The sequence below is a fragment of the Eurosta solidaginis genome, chromosome 2, assembly GCF_040869045.1.
Source record: "Eurosta solidaginis isolate ZX-2024a chromosome 2, ASM4086904v1, whole genome shotgun sequence".
Lineage (NCBI taxonomy): Eukaryota > Metazoa > Arthropoda > Insecta > Diptera > Tephritidae > Eurosta > Eurosta solidaginis.
In genome coordinates, this window is record NC_090320.1 from 76,411,819 (window position 1) to 76,429,248 (window position 17,430).

A 17,430-nucleotide genomic window follows, 5' to 3' on the forward strand; every position below is an offset into this window, starting at 1 on the left:
CGGTAGTTTTCTATTGAAGACCTGCTTCCATTTTTATGAAGCGGAATAAGAAAAGATTCCTTCCATATTGTTGGGAAAACGCCATAAATTAAAGATAAATTAAATAAATCTGTTAGCGGCTGATAGATGTTTGCGGCACATTTTTTAAGAAAGTGTGTCGGGATCCTGTCGGGGCCGTATGAATATGATACTTTTAAAGTTTTTAAATAAGATAATACATCTTCTGAAGATATAAATGGAGCTCTGATTGAATAACATGAATCAATATGGTATGGGTATTCATTAGGTGGAACGTTGGTCTCAATAGAGTAATTTGATTTGAAAAATTCCGCAAAGAAGTCGGCGATCTCTTGATCATCGCTGGAAATATTATCTTGGAATTTCATGGATGATGGAAACCCTTTCACCCTGCGTTTAGAGTTTACGAATCCGTAAAATGCCTTCGGGTTGCAAGTTATATTTCTTTTCATTTTACAAAGATAAGCTTTGTAACACTTTTTGTTCAATTGAAAATACTTGCAGCGTAGAATCGAGTACTGTAAGTAATGGTTATGTAAACCCGTCTTTTTGAACAACTTGAAAGATCGAGACTTTTTATTCTTTAAAATTTTCAGCTCTTTAGTGAACCATACTTGGCTTGTATCGGAATATACACAAATCCGCTTAGGTACGTATTTTTCAAAAAGACAGTAAATGGTATTGTAAAAGTGAGAAACGCTTTGCTCCACATTAGCATTAAATGTTGGCCACACTATTCGAGATAGATCACGATTTAATTTTTTAAAATTGGCCTTCGCAATTTCGAAGCGAACTACTTGCACAGTAGTTTATGAGAAATCACTATAGCTTCGTTTATTGAGCTGCTCTAGATTACTCTAGGTTGAAATATTTCATATAATTCTGTTAATGACAAGGTTTCTTGCTCTGAGTTGCTTTCCTTTTTGTTCCGCGAAATTTCGCCCAAAATTGAACTAGAGCAATCTAGATCACAAGAATGCGCTCCATTATTAGCATAATTCAACTTGAACAGCTCTGAATTTTCGTTTACCACTCTACTTAAGCAATAATCGGGTGCCTAGCCCGAAATAAGTTCTAACCGCCAGTTAATCAACTGGAAATGGCAAGACCGCAAATAAATCTATTAATTGTGTATGTATTGGAATGGTATGTGAAATCACAGATCGATTAAATATACGCTTATAAAGGTAATAAGGCAAGTGACACAATTTATGGTCCGGTTTTAATCCCTTTATAGTTTTTTTTTTAATTATGGAGAAATCGATTAAAGATAAAACTTGAAAATCCTTTAGATAGAGAAGATATAAGATGATCATAGCTCACACAAAATATTTTCACATACTTGGATTATTTCAAAATACTGGGACAACGCTTGAAAAAACCTCTGGTCACATCATATAGTTCTGTGGATTATTTTCATGTCCCTTTAATCGTTTTTTAAAACTGACCGATTTACAAATGAAGAATTTAAGGTTTGTTAAAGAACTCGTGTGGTATGCTCTGAGTCTTGCTTAGGTTATTAGTACTAAAAAAAATATTTACCGTATCATATGTAAGACATCCTGCAGCTTTGGATTTCGAATTTTTACGCCATTTACGGTATTCTGCCTTAATAACAGTTGTTTGGCGTTTCCAATATTTTCCTTCCAACACAAAAGCCTGAATGATAAGAAAAATATGTTAAGTTTCTCTTGTTTTTATTAAATCATATACTATACAAGCAAACGTTATATACTCTTTATCATACATAACAACATTTTTTTATGGATTTTTTTTTTTTTGATTAAATGCAAAACTTGAATAAGCTTTTTTTTATATATTTCAAGACCGAAAAACACAACTCCGCCTATTAGCAACTTATTTTTTTTCAGTTTGGTCAAAATAAATATCTAAAAATATTTTTTTTTCTATAAAATTAAAACTCGAATTACGTACTTAAAGACCCGGGTCGAATCGTTACATGGACGCACAAGTCGACAACGGCACGAAAGAAAATTTAGTGGTATGTAGGATTATAGCATATGATAGCAAACAAATCTTGATCGACATTAAATTAATAATACTGTAACGAATTCTGGGGATTGCTGATTATTTGAAACCTTCTGCTAAAGTTCGAATCGCTAAACTGTTGAATAAATCACTCCAATATTCAGTATTGCAAACTGGTCTTTATTTAGATTACTTTGGGAGTTGTACTCCACAATAATACTTCACAACCAATAGCGTGCTTAAATCAAAATTGATTACTGATTCCTCAGCTTGCGCTGCTTTTATACTCTCTGTTGTTTTACCAAAAAATACGGCGACAAACGGAAGGTTTTAAGACCGGGCAAACTCCTGTAGGAACGAAAACGGCGACCTTGTAACTGATGTCCAGAGAGTGCTTAGAGAACACTTCTCTGTTCTCCTAAATGGAGGCAGCAATTCACCGCGCAGAGATGAAGAACCCATTTCCGCAATCGATGATTATGGAATATATGTCCCCCCGCCCGATTATGACGAAGTTAGAATAGCAATAACCAGATTGAAAAACAACAAGGCCGTGGGCGCTGATGGATTGCCTGCGGAGCTATTCAAGTACGGCGGCGAGGAGTTGGTAAGGCGCATGCAGCAGCTTCTTAGCAAATATGGGCACTGGAACAATATACTATAAAAGCGTGCAATTACTGGCATATGCTGATGACATTGATATAATCGGCCTAAACACCCGCGCTGTTAGTTCTGCTTACTCCAAGCTGGAAAAAGAAGCGGTAAAGATGGGTTTGATGGTGAATGAGGACAAAACGAAGTACCTGCTGTCATCGAGCAAAGAGTCAGCGCCTATGCGTCTTGGCAACTACGCTACTGTTGGCAGCCATAATTTCGAAATAGTAAAAGACTTCGTTTATTTGGGAGCCAGCATCAACACTAGCAACAACATCAGCACTGAAATCCAGCGAAGAATCAATCTTGCCAATAAATGCTACTTTGGACTAGGTAGGCAATTGAAAAATAAAGTCCTCTTTCGGCGAACGAAAATCATACTCTACAAGTCACTTATCGTACCCGTCCAGTTATATGGGACAGAAGCATGGACCATGACAACTGCAGATGAAGCGGCTTTGGGAGTGTTCGAGAGAAAAGTTCTTCGAAAGATTTATGGACCTCTACGCGTTGGCGATGGCGAGTACCGAAGAAGATTCAATGATGAGCTGTACGAGCTATACGCAGACATCAACATAGTCCAGCGAATTAAAACGCAGCGGCAGATGATGCTCCGGCCAAGAAAGTGTTTCTATCGGAACCCGCCTATGGAAGCAGAAGTAGAGGGCGGCCCCCACTCCGTTGGAAGGACCATGTGGAAAACGATTTAAGCTCCCTTGGTGTGACCAATTGGCGCCGGTTGGCGGAGCGAAGGAGCGACTGGCGAGCCTTGTTGGAAGGCCATAACCGTTTAGACGGTTACGCGCCAATTAAGTAAGTAATTGAGTTAAAATTATGTTTATTTTAAAGTTTCATGTTGAATTTTATTGACTGATTATCAGTTTTATGAAGTTATAGTTCATAATACCCTACAAATGTCACAACCGTGGCATGTCCACAACTACATTTTTCATAACATTTTAGGTGGTAACTTTTTTATCTTTAATTACAAGAGTAATAAACTATCATTATATTAAATACTTGACTTAATCTGCAATAATAAATGTTGTTTTAATGATAACATTTCTGTTTTCGCTTTGTAATTTGATCTTGAAAAGTGTCCATGAGTTTTTGAGTAAAAAATGTTATTCAGATCGTTAGGTTGATCAGCAAGTGTCCCCGCATATTTCCATGTTAATTTTTGCAGTCTTAAAATAACTAATATCCATTTTTAAACACTGAAGAACTGGAAAAACGGTACGTATCAAAAAATCGTGTCACAACTGTGGCACTTGTATGTTTGTAGTTTTAAGTTAAGTACCGTCTATTGTACCATTTTTCTTTAAAGTTTGCTGACATAACCTCAAAATTTTACGGAAAATCTTGCGAGTCATACTCGCTTTTTCAATGAGCTATTTATTGTCAAAATGTCACAACGCAGGTTTCAGTATCAAGAACAGAAATTAATAGCTGTAGCTCGTCCACTTTGGGAACGTTTTTTAGCTTAAAAACTAATAGAAAAATGATTGAAAATATTTGAAAATCGAATATTTTTTTTTTAGTTTTGACCCCTGTTTATAAAAATAATAATAATATACATACACAACTACATTGTTAACTCGATTCACGAGGGTCCTAACCCAAAAATTTTACATTTTTCAGAAGAAGCAGAAATCGTTGCATTATTACATTGACTACACTGTGGGAAATCTAGGTATGGCGAGCTCTTTTACAACTATGGATACTACAATAAATAAATATTGATAATCCTGCCCTATCAATAAATATTTATATGCTATACATGTCCAAATAATAATCAAATATTGAAGCCGTATCCATACAAAGTATTCGTAAGAAATGCATTTGCTGCAGGGGCGGAAACTGTTATTCCTTGTATAATATAATTCCTTGCAAAACTATTAATTTTGGACTTTTAATATATTTGGATCAAGATAGAAATTATTTTCGGATTTTTATTACCTGAATCCGATAGAACTAGTTAAACTCGGACTTTTAAAAATAAAAGTCCGGAAATAAAAGTTAAATCCGGACTTTTATTTTTTAAAGCCAAAATAAAAGTCCGACTTGATAACAAAGAAACGGTTTAGGTTAGGTTAGTTGAACTGGCCGGTCCATGAGGACCTCACATATACTGAATGATTCCGTAGCGTTACCAGAAGTTTTTTTTAACGACCAAACTGAAAAACCCTATCAAAAACTAGGACCTATGTTATAAAATAACTCCGTCCTCTTGCCAAATACTAGAAGTTTCCTATTACTTAAGCAACTTGCTGCTTCTAGATCTGACAGCTGTATCACTCCTAATAGCTTCAGTCTTAGCCTGGCAAGCGCAGGGCACGAGCACAGAATGTGCTCGATCGTTTCCTCCTCCAGCCCGCACTTCCTACATCTGCTATCACTGACCAAGTCTAATTTGAAGGCAGGTGACGTCAGAAGGCAGTGTCCAGTTAGAATACCCGTCACGAGTCTACAGTCCTCTCTTTTTAATGATAGAAGCAACTTTGTTAGTTAGCGGTGCCACGCCCACTTTAAACAATTTTTTCAAATTCTTATCAAGAGTCTCAATATCACACGTCACGTCCACACGTCAAATTTCAACATTCTAGGTGCATTATTTACTAAATAATCAGGTTTTTTGTGTTTTCCAAAATTTTATATATATAAATTGTGGGCGTGGTTATCATCCGATTTCGCTCATTTTCAATACAAGATATCTCAATATTTACACAAGTTATCGTTTTAACGGACAGACGGACGGACGGACATGGCTCAATAAATTTTTTTTTCGATACTGATGATTTTGATATATGGAAGTCTATATCTATCTCGATTCCTTTATACCTGTACAATCATCCGTTATCCAATCAATGTTATAATACCCTGTGTACAAGTACAGCTGGGTATAAAAAGAAAGTCGAAGAAAAAAATTGCAAAGCGTCTACCCAACAAGATGGGCCAATGTCATGAAGCGGTATCCACTTACACTGAACTTCAGCCAGCAATATTCGAAGCCTTTGAAGAGATAGCAGAAGGGAAAAACTACAAAACTTCAGCACAAGCTTCTCAGTTTCAAGCTGTTGCTGTTGTTGTTGTAGCGATAAGGACACTCCCCGAAGGCCTTGGGGGATGTTATCGATGTTGATCCGGTACGTTCCGGTAACAAGCACAATAAAGGTACCAGCCCGACCATCTCGGAAAACGATTTGTTATGACCACATGAAACCTTCTAGACCATACCGCCCTCCCACCCCCAGATCTATCAGGAGTTCGGGGTCCCCAGATCCTCGGCTATTAATGAAACAGGATTCGCCACAGGTAGGTGAGGTTGACAATTGGGTTGGAGAAGCTATATAATGCCCTGGCAACCACTTGAGAGATTGCGCTACACAAGAAACCACGCATCAGTACACATCAATTAAATAGATGCAACGTTGATACTGAGAGCGCCGAACATTATTATAGAATTGCATTCTATATTCCATTCCTTGATGCATTCATAACTCACATCAAGAGCCGTTACTGAAACAACAATCAATTTTCGAAAATTTCGGTGTTTTGTTCCCCAAAAATGAATAAACTGCATGAATTTTATGAAAGTGTTGTGAATTGTTCCAAAACTGAGTTTGCAATGGAAGTCAAAACCCGAATTTTTACATCAATTGTGTCCCCGAAAAGGGTTGTTTTATACAATTTTTATGAGTCAAATATGCCACTTTTAGTACTTTTTCTTAATTACTTAATTGGCGCTTAACCGTTTAAACCGCACTAGGCGCATCAGTCACTTCTTCGTTGCGCTAGCTGGCGCCAATTGATAATACCAAAGGAATTTTATTCTTTTTCCACCTGGTCCTTCCAGCGGAGTGGGGCCGCCTTCTTCCCCTGCTTCTGTAGGCTGGTTCCGATAGAAATACTTTCTTAGCCGGAGCATCATCTTTCGTTCGCATAACATGGCCTAGGCAGCTACTGTTTTTTAATTCGTAGGACTATGTTAATGTTTGCGTGAAACTCGTACAGTTCATCATAAACTCTTATTCGGTACTCGCCGTCGCCAACGCGTAGAGGTTCGTAAATCTTTCCAGACTTTTTTTCTCGAACACTACCAGAGCTGCCTAATCTGATGTTATCATGGTTCGTGCTTCTGCACCATATAGTAGGACGGGTATGATAATAGAGCATGATTTTCGTTTGCAGAGTGAGAACTTAACTTTTCAATTTGCTACCTAGTCCAAAGTAGCATTTATTGGTAAGACTGATTCTTCGATGGATTTCAAAGCTTATGTTGAAGTTTGTGTTAGTGCTGCTTCCCAAATAAACGAAGTCTTTTACTATTTCGAAATTATGGCTGCCACTAGTGGCATGGTTGCCAAGGCGCAAATGCGCTGACTCTTTGCTCGATGACAGCAGGTACTTCGTTTTATCCTCATTCACCATCAAACCCATCTTTTTAGAATATTGCTCCAGGGCGGTTAAGTTCTGCAAATAGTATAATTTTCTCCAGCTTGAAATTAAAGAAATCGCACTATCTGAAACCTCATTTAATTTCGAACGGCTCGCAGAGGTCCTTCCCAATTATAACTGAGCCGATAGTGTTACTCCACGTCATTTTGTAAAGCCGCATTAGTTTTGCGGAGGAACTAAATTCAAACATAGCGGCATACAGGCTGCTAGCTCCCTTTTGTGCTGTCGAAGGCGGCTTTACAGTCGGCCAAGAGGTGATGTGTGTAAATTCTTTTTTTTTCGTGGCTGCCAGATCATTTGGAACTCCAATGTATTCATACACTGGCTTCTTCAAAGACACATTATCTTCCGCAAACTTCTATTGCATGGATTTCTGCCCGAAAATAGTAAAGTAGCATCCCATTGGTATCGATTTCTTGAAGTTCGGTCCATAAATACAAGGTGCTGTTTTTCTTTCATCAAATTTCCTTGAACCAGACCTCTGAGTCAGGATCAGTATATGGATTCCTTGTTCCCCAAAGATTTCTGTTCACAATGGATACCTCAAAATTCCATGAGATTCTGAGCGTAAGGGCCATAGCAACACGTAGCATTTTTGTGTTATTTAAATAGGGCTTTATCAGCACGCAATTGATGCTGTTTAAAATAACTTTTTATAGGTTACAAATAAAATTAGAAAAATTATTTCAAATGGATATCACATGAAATACGTCGATATCAATAGCGAACTTGACACAGCAGCCAAGACATTTCCATCAGTGTACATGCCGATATGGTTTGTTGAAAATCGAAGAGCTCCATTGTTATCTGTACTTAAACCAGGGACCCATTTTAATAGTTATTTTTTTTTTTTTTGAGTTGAAAAAATCTGGATCGAAAAGTTGTTAGGTTAAAGTTTATGAGATCCCAAGCATACCCATATCATTTTCATGACGCATCATGCATCCTTTTTATTTTCCCGACTTTTTTCGAAAAGTAAAATCCGAACTTTAAATTTATAAGAACATATAAAAGTCTGGCCCTTTAACTATGAAAGAGCTCATACAAATGAAATAGATTCTTTTAAATGTCTAGATATCAAACCTATATGGTCATTTGGAAGTTTTTGTTCGTAATACCAGAAATTTCTCATAGAAAAACTAAAACCAACCCTCATAGAACTATACTTATAATCATAGTAAACTTGCACTGTGAGGTATTGCCTTGAAGTTTGAACCTCGCTTTCTGTTGAAACATGAAGGATTTTGTATGGAAAAAAATTCGTCTCATTTGGATTAGCCGTTCTATAGTTATGGGGCTGGACTTTTATTAAAAATAAAAGTGCGGCTTTAACTTTTGTTCTCGGACTAATAAAATAAAAGTCTGGATTTAATAATTTCTTTCGGACTAAAAATTTAAAAGTCCGAAAATAATTTTTTCTGAAGGCCTAAAACTTTCAAATTTTTAATGAATTTTAGTTTCGAAAATTGTGTCATATGGTCCTATTGTGATTTGAGCTATACTCAAAATAACATACAACTGTACTTAATGTGTTTAATACTTGCCTGGGGATTGCTGTGAATATCAACATCCAATGGCGAGGCAAATTGGCAAACCGGTGTCCTACGTTTTAGTATGACTGGAATGAGATACAAAACAGAACAATTAAATTTTATAAATTTCGTAGAAATGATAACAATAGCTGTGTTTACTTTTGTATGGACTGCTAAGGGCTGAACTTTACCCGCACTTATGAAATAATCTTAAAAATGTAACGAATTTAGTGAAATTCCGCTTATTCCAAACCATCTGCTAACGTTCGAATTGCTAAACTGTTGAATAAATAACTCCAATATTCAATAATGTAAAGTGGGCTTTATTAGACTACTTTGAGAGTACTTCACAATAACTCTTACTTCAAAACTAATTGCGTCTTGGAATCAAATTGCTTACTGACTACTCAGCCATCGCTGCTTTTATACTCTCTGTTGCCTCGTTCACCCATTTCTCCTAAGGTCTAGAAACTTCGCGAACTTCATGCTTGGTTACCAGCCATATATGTACATGCATATTTGTAGTTTATAGTCTCTCGCATAGCCATATGCGTGTGTATATGTTAGTACTACTTCGGCTGATGGTGAGTATCTCTCTGTTGCCTTGTATGTACATGTCTAAATGATGATTGATTTGTTTACGTACATACAAGTGGCTGCTTAGTATCGGATTAGGGATGCTAGTATCACTTAGTGATGTGAATATTCGTCTATATATATATATAAATTTATTTAAAATAATGTATTTAAAAATTTATATATAAATTTCGTGTCACGTTGTTTGTCCGCGATGGACTCCTAGGCTACTTAGCCGATTTCAATCAAATTTCCACACTGTGTGCAGTTTGACCCGACTTGATAGATAGTATAGCGTTCTTGTTAAGTTTCTTACCGGGCAGTGGACCAGGGAGCGATCTTTTCGAACAAATTCTATTCACGGTTCGATTTGTCTGAAATTTGGTATATATGTTGCCTAGATTAGTATTCACGATACTTTTTTTTGGGAAGAGGATCAGGGATCGATCTTTTCGAACCAATTCTGTTCTTGGTTCAATTTACCTGAAATTAGGCGTAGCCTAGATTAGTATTCATGACACTTTTTTTTGGGAAATGGAGCAGGGACCGACTGGGACTGGGAGCTGCACTGAGACTGTGACTTAGACTGGGGCCGGGACTGGGTCTTGGATTAGGACTGGGACTGGAAGCAGCACTGAAACTGGGACTGGAACTGGGACTGATATTGAGGCTGGGACTGGAACTTGAACTTGGAATGGCTTGGAAAAAAGGGATGCCGAAGAACAAGAAATACTAGAGAGAAGAGAAAAGATGGAAGTAGAAAGAGATAGAGCTAGACGAAGATATACAGATATGGATAGATGGAGTGGGAAGGAAGTGAGGGAAAAGACGCAGACGGAGAAAGAGAAGCAGAAAAAGAGAAAGGCAGAGGGAAGAGTGAGTAAAGTGATAAGGAAAAGGGGGAGAGAGGGGAGGGAGAGTAAAAGGCAAAAACTGCTTAAAAGTTATGCAGATAGGCGAAAGCTAGAGCGGAGCAAGGTCTGCCGGTTCTGCTAGTATTACATAAAATTAGTGCTAAGTTTTAATACGCAATTTAAATGTAAATATGCGTTATGCGCTATTACCAAAAGGTGTGTGTCTCTACTTTGACCGCTACCGATGTCGGTATGCGTTATACAATATGAGCAAACAAATCTTCAATCGTAGTTGAATATAATTCGTACTAATATTTAGCACTGCTAATGTTACGTAATACTATTTCATAAGGGCAGATAAAGCTGTGCTCTAATCAGTCCATAAGAAAATTAAATGCAGATGCATATGCGTTTAAAAAACATGTATAGTAAAACAAATCTTTAAAAGCTTTTCAAAGGAGGCCGTCGTTGTGAAGAGTGCTGACCTTGTTAATCGAAGGATCCCGACCCAAGTGACGGAACAATTAACATCAAAATACTTTAAACGGTTTTTTCTAAAACAGGCTCGCCCCTTTTCACTGGCCTGGCAATCTTTTCCAGTGAATTTCTGTTATAAAATGCTTCTTAGCATAAAAAATCTTCAGCTTTAGCAGATGCCTTTCGGAGTCGGCATAAAACATGCATTTGGGCTAATTTGTGGTAGCAACGAATATGTGGTACACTGCAAATAAGAAGCTGGATTTAATCTCCTCGGAGCTATACCGGTTCAATATGTTACTATTAAACATTGCAATATGAAAATTTCAATGAAAGGTTTGTTCCCTCACGTACGAGGGGCGAATACGACAATAAATAAATATTTAGCAGTAAGGCTCTGGCGACTATGACCTAGAAAGTTCGATGTGATCATATAATATGGAGCACACGACAAATGAGATGAAGATGCTAATACCCGACACTTAGGACACTTTCGAAAACCGAAAGTTCAAACTATTTTCTCCGATAATACCTTGTTTTGAAGATATGTAGTAACAATTTAAAAGTCTCTAAAATTGTGACATTCAAATTAAATTCTTATCAACAGGTTTTGCTGGATACCCCATGATTATATCTATTATAAGCCTTATTTTCCTCGATTCCTTTATAACACAGAACTCAGGGTATCGAAAAATTCAGAAAGCTTGAAACAGAAGCGAATTCAATTTAAGTTATGGACGTCCCACCTGACTATGACCAAGTGGGAATCTCGACTCAAAAGTTTTCCTCTTTGTCGCTGGTTTTCAAAATATGGCCGAACGAGCTTGGAAATGTAATCTGCTTGAAAACCGCGCAAATATTCGCGTAATTAATCTGCCCAATATTGCATATAAGGTTCTATCTAGCGTATTCTATGTAAGACTAAAGACCAGATACGACTATACCAAATAAAACAGAGCTTTATGGGTAGTTACGCTTTGTCGATGGTGCGTAAATAACTAATTTATTAAATGAACTGCTCCGATATACACAGAGATCTGCCAGTTACACCATGTTATGCGAAGTAATGAAGATGCGCCGATCAAAACGACTTCTTATCGACATCCGCCTATGGAAACAGAGGAATTACTTAGTCCCCATTTCGTTGGAAAACCCAAGTGGGCAACGATATCGAAACAGTATAATCGATTAAGTTCCAAATAAGAAGACTTTGAACTCTGATTGTCTACCATGTGCCGTGCTACGGCAAATCACCTACTAGTGTTGGAAAACTGTCTACAGTCAATGCTATCGATATTTTGCGATAGTTTTGAATTTACTATCGGTAGTTTTAAAATTAATTTAACTGTGTTGAGTCACTAGTCTGCAGTACCTAAGGAGAAGCAAAGAGACTTCGTTAGGAACAAAAACAAAACATTCGTTGCTTTAAGGGTTCCCAGAGGCAAATAGAACCGACGGGGGGAAGATGAAAACCGTACAGAACACCACTTTCAGAAAAAGGAGGAATGCCTTCGACTTACGAGAGGCTGCGGACGTAATGACCTATATCTTAACCTAGCGGTCCACTCATATTAGTAAACATTTCCAGAAAGACTGGTGAAATCGGACAACATATAAGGCAGCAGTATTATCCGTCGGTTTATCAACAAGCTCGGCGTGGAATTAAAGTACTTATCTCCTATCTGGATCTCATGTATCTTAAACCTGATATCTATGACGTCAGTGGCAATAGTTGCTAGGTAAAAGTACTGCTACTTGCACCATGACTCGCTCTGAATGCGAGGCACAAACGAAGGAATGCAACATAGCACAATAACAAAAAATGGAAAACAACAAAATTAAATCTAGCCAAAAATGTTATTTTGCCCAGGTTAACAACAACAACAACAAACTATCGATAGTCACACAAATTTATCGATGGCGTCGATAGTGTTATCGATAGTTTGCCAACACTATGAACTATCGCATGTGAATAAAAATCAAGACGAGGGGAACGGGAAAATGGAGAGGGTGATGGAAAAAGTAGGCAACGGAGGAAGTGGAAAATGAGAAAGATAGGGAATAATGGAAGAGGAATTGAAGGGCACAGAGAGTAAGAGAGCAGTGGATAGGGTTAAGGAAAGGAAGAATAATATGGCGCGGAGAGGGAGGAGATGGAAATTAATGAGAACAATAAGAGTAGAAGCATGAGGCAAACTAAAAAGATAATGAAGAGGCAGATGGGAAGAAATCGGTAGAATTATGTAGATAGATATAAACAAACGATTTAATTACTTTTCAATTATTGTATACCAGACTAAGCAACAGCCAGGATTAGCTAGTGTTGGTTTACCGAAGACGATTGTCACTGATAGAGGCACAACGTTCACATCAAACAGTTTTGTTGATTATTGCAATAATAATGTTATTCAACATATGAAGGTAGCAGTTCGTACTCCTCGAGCAAATGGTATTGCTGAACGAGTACATCAGTCAATATTAGCGTATCTAAAGGCAGTCGTTACTAATTCTAAAGATTGGGATCTCGAGTTAAGGAATTTACAATGGAAGATAAATAGTAGCAAAAATTCCACCACTAAGCATTCGCCGTTGGAATTAATTTATGATTTTCCATTGCGAGATATAAGTGGCAACAAAATCCTTACTGCTATACATGATGACGACAATAAAATATCACTTAATGTTAAAGAAAAGCGCGAGGATGCAATTAAAAATATTGAAACTGCAAGAAAAGTTTGGAAGAAAGGGTTTGATGCACAGCATAAATTGCCATATCAATATCATGATGGTGATTTGGTATTGTTGGAGTCACAAATACAAAGTACCGGTGAATCTCGAAAACTTCATACTAAATATAAGGTACCATATGTTGTTAAAAAGAAATTTCGATACGAACTGTACATTGTGGGTGATATTGATAGTATCAATAGAAAAAATGTCCGGAAGTTTAGCACAGTTGTAACAAGCGATAAATTAAACCATGGTGTGTAGCATTTCCCGAAATCGATGAAGTTTATGAAGAAGAAAATGTTGAAGATAATATTTAATGGTGTACCAGCCCGAGGACGTGCTTGTTTTCAGGAAAGGCCGAATTGTCAGTTAACACTTTGTAGTAATTGTACTTGTATTGAAATGTAAAATCTAGCAACATTTTTGTAAAACGACTTTTGTCATATTTTTTCCGAAATCATAAAATTATTCTTGAATTTGTAACCGTTTGGAAGGAGTAGTTCGTTCTATTAAATATTATAACGTTTTATAAAATTATTCGCCTACAATTTATTTAATTTTGGTCAACTCGCGACACTAGTTATATTTATAGACGGCAAAAGTTTACGATTTTTATACCTTTCATGAAAATGAAATGGTATATTAACTTTGGCACGAATCTCAAACTTGTAATTCCTTAAAGGAAAATAGATAGACCCACCATTAAGTATACCGAAATAATCAGGATGAAGAGCTGAGTTGATTTAACCATGTCCGTCTGTCCCTCTGTCCGTCTGTCTGTTGGTATGCAAACTGGTCCCTAAATTTTTGAGATATCTTGACAAAATTTGGTGAGCGGGTGTATTTAGGTGTCCGATTAGACATTTGTCGAAACCGGCCGGATCGGACCACTATAGCATATATCCTCCATACAACCGATTTTTCAGAAAAAGAGGATTTTTGTCATATATTCCTCAATTATCAGATTGTAGCTTCAAACTTCACCATATGCTTTCGTATATTGCACATATTGTTGTCTGAAAAAATGTATGAGATCGGTCGTATATATAGTATATATCCCCCACAACCGATTGTTCAGATAAGAAACTTTTCGTAATTACTGCCCCATTTTAAGAGCTAGAGGCTTCAAATTTCAAGGAATTCCTACGTATGTATATATCATATTGTGACGAATATTAGTAACACTAAGTGATACTCACATCACTGATCTGATACTAAGTAAATAAAGCCACAATAACGATAAAGCAATATGCCACACTTGTATGTACATAAACGAATTAATCATCATGAACACACATACATACAAGCAGCAAACGCATATGATTACACACTACGTAAACACGCGCGTATGGCTGGTGAATAGGTAGAGGATTCTAGAAGAAGAAACCTCTAGACATTTGGGCAGAGAGAATAAAAGTAGCAGAAGCTGAGAGGTCCGTAATTCAATTTGTTATGAACACGCTATCAGTTGCGAAGTGAAGTTTAATTGTGAAATACTTTCAAAGCAGTCTAATAAAGACCATTTTGTAATACAGAATATTGGAGTGTTTTATTCAACAATTTAGCGATACGAACGTAAGCAGAAGTTTGCAAATAAGCGTAATATCACTAAATCCGTTACAATTGATGTCAGAAGAGGAATTGTTGAATAAATTCCGAAGATTGCGAATACAACTTGGACATGCAAAGTTGAGTGAATTGAATATCCAATACTACTGGCAATAAATCGGAGCTACAAAGACGAATAAGGGTAGCTATGGTATTTGAAGGAATCAATACTGACGAGTATGTCTTTCATTCTGATAGCGACAAGACAACAACAAAAATGGAAGAAAAAAACGAAACACCGCAGACAGTGACGAGCACAGATTTTAACATGACATTGGCTGCAATATCTGCACAAACATCGACAATGGCATCTCAGCTGGAGTCACAGGAGGCACGCAGAAATGTCGTCGCAAATGTCATCTCAATTGGAGGAACAGAAGACATATATGTCATCTCAATTGGAAGCGCAAGAGGCACGTATATCTGAAATGTCGACACAAATTTCGGAACAGGTATCATCGCAGCTCTTTGCGAAACTGGAAGAGCAGGATGCAAAAATGTTACAACTCGAGGACAAAATTGATGCCGAGATAGAAGCGTTGAGAGGTCTTATGCAGCAGTTACAACATGTACACACATACATACAAGCAGCAGAGAGATACTCACAAATGCATGTCATCATCAGCTCCTACTTCGCTCACATATACACACGCATGATTACACACTACAAAAACACGCGCGTATGGCTGGTGAACAGGTAGAGGATTCTAGAAGAAGAAACATCTAGACATTTAGGCAGAGAGTATAAAAGCAGCAGACGCTGAGTAGTCCGTAATTCAGTTTGTTTTGAACCCGCTGTCAGTTGCGAATTGAAGTTTAATTGTGAAGTACTTTCAAAGTAGTATAATAAAGACCATTTTGTAATACAGAATACTGGAGTGTTTTATTCAACAGTTTAGCGATACGAACGTAAGCAGAAGTTTGCAAATAAGCGGAATATCACTTAATCCGTTACAATATATTGTTGTCTGAAAAAATCATAGAGATCGGTGGTATATATTTAATATCTAATATATATTATAAATGGGAAAGTTTGGATGTTTGGATCTCCAGACGTTTGTCTTTGTGCCTCAATCACGTAAGAACGGCTGGACGGATTTGGATGAAATTTGGCACACATATAGCACGACCCCTTCGAACAATTACTTTTTAATAATTTTTACACATTATAACTTTACGTATACTGGCCTTCACCAATATTATAGACTCAATGGGTCAAATAAGTCGAGAGCTTACAAAGTGAGCAGTGACACCCTCCTCCGTCGCCCTTCCTAATAAAAAAGCGTATACTTGTTGCTTTAAATAACACTGGTCGACGGCCAAAATTTACCAGAGACGCCGTTATGAAATTCGTATGTAAAACCACCCCCTGATTTCGAAAATCGAGTTCATTTTTGATTCTATGGTACCGTTTTTGAGATATTTGCAATTTACCGTTATTCGAAAAAACCAAAAAGGTGGCTCCCTTTAATTACGTATATCTCACGAACGGGTAAAGCAATTGCAAAAAAGTTTACAGAATCGGAAAGACAATAAAATTTCCTATAAATGCATAATACAATACATACATAATACATCAACCAGACAGTTTTCGAGATATTAGCTTATAATTTCAGATTTTTGTTTTTTTTTATGAAAAAATATGAAAAAAATTACTCTTTGCGAGGGCGGCATTCCAAAACCACAACTTTTTTTTCCAGATGTTTTTTCTTTACGTAAAGCTCTGTCTAATTAAAAAAAAGATAAGCTACAATCGAAGAAAATCAATGCAAAACTACGTAAGTTATAAGCGATCAAATAAAAATACTCAGGTTGGGCAATTTCAACGTATACCTCAAAACGTATGTATGGTATAAAGAAGAGTGAAATATCTAGCTATGCTCTGTTTCTATTAGGTTAAATGTTCAATTTAACAATGAAAGAAATTACCCATATTTTTAACTTTTTTTTTAATTTATTTATGTTTATACTATATTCTAACAATCTTTATCTTAATTTAATTTTACTATGTAGTCGAAATAATAATGTGTTCTACTTTGACGCTTATTCAGTTTAGGATCGGTTTCCCTTATGAGAAACAGCAGTAATCACCCATCATTGCGACGTCCCAGAATCCTGGATATCGGTTCTCAATTAATTTCATTTGCTGATGAAACCTTTCGCCATGTTCGTCACTTTCGTCGCCAAGATTTGCCGGAAAATATCTCAAATGTGGGTGCAGAAAGTGAATTTTTAAGGACATGTTTACGCCTGGAAAGAAAATATTAGTTAGGTAAACAAGCTATAATTATTGATTAAGTCGTTCACTATCTGCTCGTAGTTAGGGCTTTTGTGTCTACCGAGAAAAGAAGCAACGACCTTTTCAAAGAATTCCCACGCTGCTGCCTCAACTGATGAGAGTAGTCCTATTTACTGCATGTGCGATCGGGATAGAAGGCTTTTTGTTACCAATATGCAATAATACAGCCTTCAAACTCAGTTTATTGCTGTCTATGAACAATCGCCACTCTTTTGTATCATATGTTTGACCAAAC

General features: G+C 36.9%; 1 protein-coding gene across 20 annotated transcripts in view; it reads right to left on the reverse strand.

The window, feature by feature from the left end:
• LOC137239969 (MLX-interacting protein-like) overlaps positions 1-17,430 on the reverse strand; it is a 192,970-nt gene that overhangs the window by 57,930 nt on the left and 117,610 nt on the right. For all 20 annotated transcript variants that reach the window (XR_010949568.1, XM_067765785.1, XM_067765798.1 and 17 more), the window contains 2 exons: positions 8,664-8,737; positions 1,561-1,677 (listed from right to left, as the gene is read on the reverse strand). Coding sequence is in view for 19 of the 20 variants with exons in the window: in XM_067765785.1 (XP_067621886.1) it covers positions 1,561-1,677; positions 8,664-8,737 (191 nt within the window). In the remaining variant the exon portion in view is untranslated. The remainder of the gene's footprint in view (positions 1-1,560; positions 1,678-8,663; positions 8,738-17,430) is intronic.